This window comes from Python bivittatus, unplaced genomic scaffold, assembly GCF_059951505.1.
Source record: "Python bivittatus isolate LINGU-HERP-01145 unplaced genomic scaffold, Pbiv_v1 ctg000020_np1212, whole genome shotgun sequence".
In the NCBI taxonomy this organism is placed as follows: Eukaryota; Metazoa; Chordata; class Lepidosauria; order Squamata; family Pythonidae; genus Python; species Python bivittatus.
Window position 1 is genome coordinate 70203511 of NW_028277030.1, and position 5899 is coordinate 70209409.

Sequence of the window (5899 nt, forward strand, 5' to 3'; positions counted from 1 at the left end):
GATGAGGAACCATCGGTGAGCACTCTGAATACAATGCTTTAGCTACTTAGATATCCACTTAATTGTCATTCCATTCAGCCCATACTCAACCATAATGCTAAACTGAATGTCATGGGTTTGCTGAAATCAAGATATATTACGTCTAGAGCACTCCCACAATCTATTATAGAAGTTACTTGCTCAAAAAAAGGGACAAAGAGTTAGCTAGGAAGTTGGCTCCCCTTTACTGGATGGGTTCAAGCAAAGACTATACAAATCTCCTCTTGGGGATGCTTTAAAGCAGGGGTTGCACTTAGTGCTTTAATTGTCCCCTTCCAACTGTAGGACAATATGATTCTGTCAGTTCAGTGGTGTTAACTGAGCTGTATTGTATATACCTGGAGTTTGTCATTCCAATACAGTTCCTTTCCTAGTGTGAACTGATTAAGTCATGCAGAGCAAGTGACTTTCCATAACAAATGTGCACACTTATAACATGACTATTGTAGTAGGGAATATATTTGATAAAATAAGAGTGGACAGGAAAATATGAAACTGAAGACACTAGTATCAATCTGTTTACTTTTCCTTAAATTTAACATCTTGTAAATGTTCTAGATAAAGTCCTCCAAAGAAAAAGCACCACTGATGTCTTAGACAACATATTCCAAAGTCTGTCTTAACTTTCATATATAAATTCTGTGTTGCAAGTGGTTTTGACCTAAATGGAGGGTGGAAAAGAGAAAATCCTTATATTAGAAAGTGGGTGGCAATTGGCAGCAGGTTAGTTTTTCCTCCTAATGTAAAATATAAATGGCACCTACCCTAAGACAGAAGAGCCTGTTTGGTGTAGTGGTTAAGGCATCAGGCTAGAAAGTGGGAGACTGTGAGTTCTAGTCCTGCCTGAGGCACAAAGCCAGCTGGGTGACCTTGGGCCAGTCATTCTCTCTCAGCCCTAGGAAGAAGCACACAATGGCAAACCACTTCTGAAATCTTTCCAAGAAAACTGCAGGGACTTGTCCAGGCAGTCACCCAAGAGTGAGGCACCAAAAAAAAAAAAAAAACCCTACACCCTAAGGCAGACAAATTATCCTCACATATGGCAGAAAATCTCATAAGCACCTCTTCCCAACATTGTCAGGAAAGACACAATAAACCACAAATTACATAGCAGCTTGCTGCCTTTTCATGACACCCAGAATCAGCTGCTGAGGTGGCTGCCTCTCTCTGCCTAAGAGGAAACCTGGTCCAGGCTGGTGGGATGAAGTTTATGCAAACTCTGACAGGCTTAAGCAATCTCAGCTCCATCAAGGACTTAGACGTCTCAGACACAGACGTCATCGGCCAGCCCATTCATATTCCAGGAATTCAGGAGTAAGTGCCTAGATTTCTGCAATTACTAAGAAAATGACACAGCTTTTAAGGCTTCACAAGGGAAATATCACTGGTTATGGCAATCGGAAGGAAGGAAGGAAGGCAGGACTAGCACTGAACGACTTGGCAAAGCAAATCCCGTTGTGTTATCTGAGCAGGGATGTCCCAGAGGTTCCGAAATCTCGGCAAACCCTGGGGCGAACCCAGGGAAGGAGGCACATCTCTGGAGGCAGCCTAGTCTAAAGATCTCAGAAGGCAAAAAGGGAAGCAGATCTATCTGGATGGAGAAGAGAAAGAGAGGGTAAGGTAGGCAGGTCGCCCTGGCCCTACTCCGGTTCCACTTCGGTTTCAAGGAAGCCCCAGGCCTCGACTGGCCTTTTCCCCGACCGGTCCGGGGTAACTGTGGCAGACAACGCGGTGCGGCGACCCTTCTGCGGAAAGCCCCTCCCACGGCTGCCCCGGACCGCCTATCCATCCCCCCCCCCCCCCGGATAAATGCCTCCCGGGCGCTCCGCATCAACTTGCGCCGCGCCTTCCCGCTCGCCCTCGCCGAGACAGGCGAGGAAGGCTGAGTAGGGGTCCCCAGGCGGTGGGCTCCCCTTCCCTGCCCCCGGCCCGAGGCCATGTCCACGGGCTCGCTGAGCGATGCCGAAGACCTTCCCGAGGCGGAGATACTGGGCTGCGCTGGCAGCCTGAAAATGGACCGCTGCCGCTCGCCGCCTCCCCCACGCGAGAGCCCCGCCGAAGGCTCGGCCGGCGGCCGGGGCTCCCCTGGCAAAGGCCGGGGCGCGGGCAAGGCGCGGAAGAAAGCGCCGGGCAAGAAGAGCCCGCTGGGAGCCGCGGGCCAGGAGGGCAAGCAGGTCCAGCGGAACGCGGCCAACGCCCGCGAGCGGGCTCGCATGCGAGTGCTGAGCAAAGCCTTCTCCCGCCTCAAGACCACCCTACCCTGGGTGCCGCCGGACACCAAACTCTCCAAGCTCGACACCCTCCGCCTGGCCTCCAGCTACATCGCCCACCTGAGGCAAATCCTGGCCAGCGACAAGTACGAGAACGGCTACCTTCATCCGGTTAATCTGGTGAGTGGGGCCAGGGAGGAGGGAGACGCGCCGCCGTGGGCCTGACCGACGCGGCGCCGCTCGCACCGGGCTCCGCGCCTCCCGGCGCGCTCCGCTCCGCTCCGCTCCGCTCCGCTCCCCTCGCCTTCCCCTCACCGGCCAGCAAAGCGGGCGTCCCGGCCGGGGGCTCGCCGCCCGCTTCCAGGCTCGCGGGGAAAGTCGGTCTCCGGGGTCGTCGGAGTCAACGGTGAGCTTTGGACGCCGTGGCGAAAAGCCTCGCCCGTCTGGCCAGCCGTCGTAGCCCGACGCTCGGCTCTTCCCCGCGCGCGGACGACTTCGCGGTTGGTTTGTCCCAAGCACGCGTGGTCAGGGAGCAGAGAGGTGAGGGGACCGGCGAAAAGGAGCAGAAGTGGCGGGCATAATAATAATAATAATAATAATAATAATAATAATAATAATAATAATAATAATAATAAAAAAATAAAAATCATCTTCAAAGGCAGCCCCCCCCCCTTTTTTTTTTCTTTACCGTCCTCTTAATGAGCCTTGGAATCAGGAAACCGGATTGCGCCGCAGAACTACGTTCAGCTGTCCCCCTATCCCGGTCGCTCAGTAGTAACTGAAGGGAGCCGTCACGTCCTTCTCTCACCAAGTATACTAATTGATCAAAATAGGGGGAAAAATAACCCGATTTATTGACTTAACGGCGTCAGTCGGCGGGATCCGATTCTGGTGTGTTTATCTGCAAAGTGTTGAAGATTACTACGATTAGTACTATTACAACAACTACGACTACTACTGTTATGCTATTAAGTCGCAATTTAAGCCGCTTTTCCAAAATACAGAATAACAATGAATTTTAAATAAAGGAAAAGAGACGCCTCCTTTTTTCTCTCTCTGTCTCTTTTCGCACACCCCGTAATTTTTTTTCGTAAATTATGGCTTTTCGGGAGTGGAGGGGGGTCGACGGCACACCTTGAGATTTACAACCATCTTCTCGATTTCCATCACGAAAGGGGCCACAGTCCGCTTCTAGGTCACGAAGGAGGAAGAAAGCAGACGGGGGTGTTGTAAAGTGGCTTCAAATGCTTATGAGCCTCTCCATCCTCCCTTTAGTAAATGTGAGCTGGGATAAGACAAAATATCGATTCGCGTCTTTGGAGAGCCCGCTATTTCCAGCCACCGGAGTTGATAAAAAAGAGGGAAATGTTTAGCCCCAGTTCATGACTTAAACGACCACAACCCCTGCTAGAACGAGGGGGGAAAAATCAATTCAGGGTTTTAGCAGTTGCACCCTCCTTATGTGAAAGGAATCCAGGAGGGGGGGCATTACATTTCGTATTCTATCTTTTCTCATTTATCTGCACCCCTGACAGTTTACTTTTCTTGTGGTTGTATATATAACAATTATCTTCATACTATTAATAATGATTAATTGGGTTAATAATAAATGGATGAGACATAATGCATTTATTACTCTATGATTAGCAAACTGATACCCAGTAAACATGTAAGAAGCTACTGAAAGCAAAAGAGACTCAGAACCCAAAACTGTTTGGACTGATGGATTTTGGGGGGGGGGGGTGAGATATGGTTGACCTTGCTGTTGGTCTTGCTATTATATAATTATTTTGAATGCATTTGATTGCATAATTTTAAAAGACATTGAGATTAGTTACTACAATAGCATGACAATAATGAATAATTCCCGCCACCCACAGAACAGATAATCTACACAGATTTTATTTTGCTAAAAAGTTTGCATGTGTGCCATTTAAAAAAAAATGCAAGTAATTAAGATTATTTGTTGTTGTTGTTGCCCTGTGAGAAGTGGATAGAACTGGAATTTTACTGTTATAGAATTATACTTTCATTATGGCCATCAAAAAGGCTTCTGACCTCAGTAGAACTTTGGCAATTGCAAACCAAAGTATATAGTAGAAAAGAAACCCCCATCTCCAATTCCAAAATGCTTTTAGAGGAGATAGTACTCTTATCTTTTTCAAAACAAAGCAAAAGTGGAGGGGGAGCCGTGCTTTGACATTACCCAGTCAAGAATAGACAGGGGCTTTAAAAAAAAAAAAAAAGATGTCTGCCACAATATGCCTTTTCTGGTTGCATTCATTATATATTTGAGAGAAACATCATTTCTATCAAATGTGACACATGTTGGTATCTAGGATCAATAAAGCATGACCCATCACCTCCAAGGATTACAGAGAATTATGAGGCGCTCAGACATAAACAGTAAAAAATGCCTTTATGGTACAAAACATATTATGATTGCGCAGTCGCATAGGGCAATACGGTGGAGCCATCTTAAGAACCTGGTTGCACTCAGTAGCTGAGACTGTCTAGTCTAACCACTTCTTCTTATTGTTTGGAAAGAACACCTGGATCATCTATAGCTTTGTTTATTACAGTTCAAGTACTACAGCATTTGAAGTACATTGATCTCTCTCTCTCTCTCTCTCTCTCTCTCTCTCTCTCTCTCCCCCTTTCCACGTCCTTTCTCTTCCTTCTTCTCCTTTGTCCCCCCCCCCGTTCCTCCTTGGCTACAGACATGGCCCTTTATGATTGCTGGCAAACCAGAGAATGAGCTGAAAGAAGCAGTGAACACAACTCGGTTGTGTGGCCCTACCGCCTCCTGACCCAGGATTTTCAAGCATGAGAAAACCACTCTTCTATGTGGATGAATGCATTTGTGCATGCATGTATGAATGGGGCAGGCAGAGGCAGAAAACTGTTTTCTCATGGAAAAAAAATCCTAAAACTGAAAAGAAGACCAAATGTACTATGCCAAAGGAAACTGAAACAATCACAAAGAACATATATTTAACTTTATTAACTTGTATATATATATTTGAATATCCTGCAGCAACGCCTTGCTGGTCCAAGTGCTGTTCTCTGGATCCAACCAGAATTTGCAACTTTCTATCTTTGTGTACTCCACCTTGTGAAAGACGGCGATTCCTAGAATCAATTATTCTGAAATCACATCTCTCTAAAAGAATACACATTAAAGATATTCTATGAATATATTTTCTTCAAACAGGTTTTGCTATAATTTGTATAGTTTTTTTTTTTTATTATTCCTCAACAGGAAAACAAAAAACAAAAATTACACACTGTGGTGTGGGTTTCTTTTCATTTGTTTTCAAAGAAAAGAGAGAGAGAGGATTACTATTTATTTTATTTTGGCTGAACAGATTTTACAAATCTTAAAGTGACACAATGCAAAAACCATTTGACCTCAGATTATGAAATGTTTATTTTCCTAATTAAGAAGAGGTAGACCGTATCCTTTGAGGGGAGGGTGGGTGGTTTAGATGGCTAGAAAAACAGCATGTAATGGCTGCCTAACTCAAGAAGGAAGGAAGGAACCTGTTTGTCACATTTGCAATAATTTAACTAGGAATTAGGGGGATTGTGAAATTAGAAACAAAGTTTACTGCAAAGTTCATAGCTGAATCCATAAACTTGCATTTTCA

At 45.9% G+C, this 5899-nt stretch overlaps 1 protein-coding gene across 1 annotated transcript; it reads left to right on the top strand.

Annotated features, from left to right (window-relative positions):
- Positions 1-1389: 1389 nt before the first annotated feature.
- Positions 1390-5503, top strand: TCF21 (transcription factor 21). Its single transcript, XM_088141033.1, has 2 exons — positions 1390-2429; positions 4970-5503. Exons 1-2 carry the CDS (start codon positions 1977-1979, stop codon positions 5057-5059), a joined length of 543 nt encoding a protein of 180 aa, XP_087997159.1. The 5' UTR covers positions 1390-1976; the 3' UTR covers positions 5060-5503.
- Positions 5504-5899: the final 396 nt, after the last annotated feature.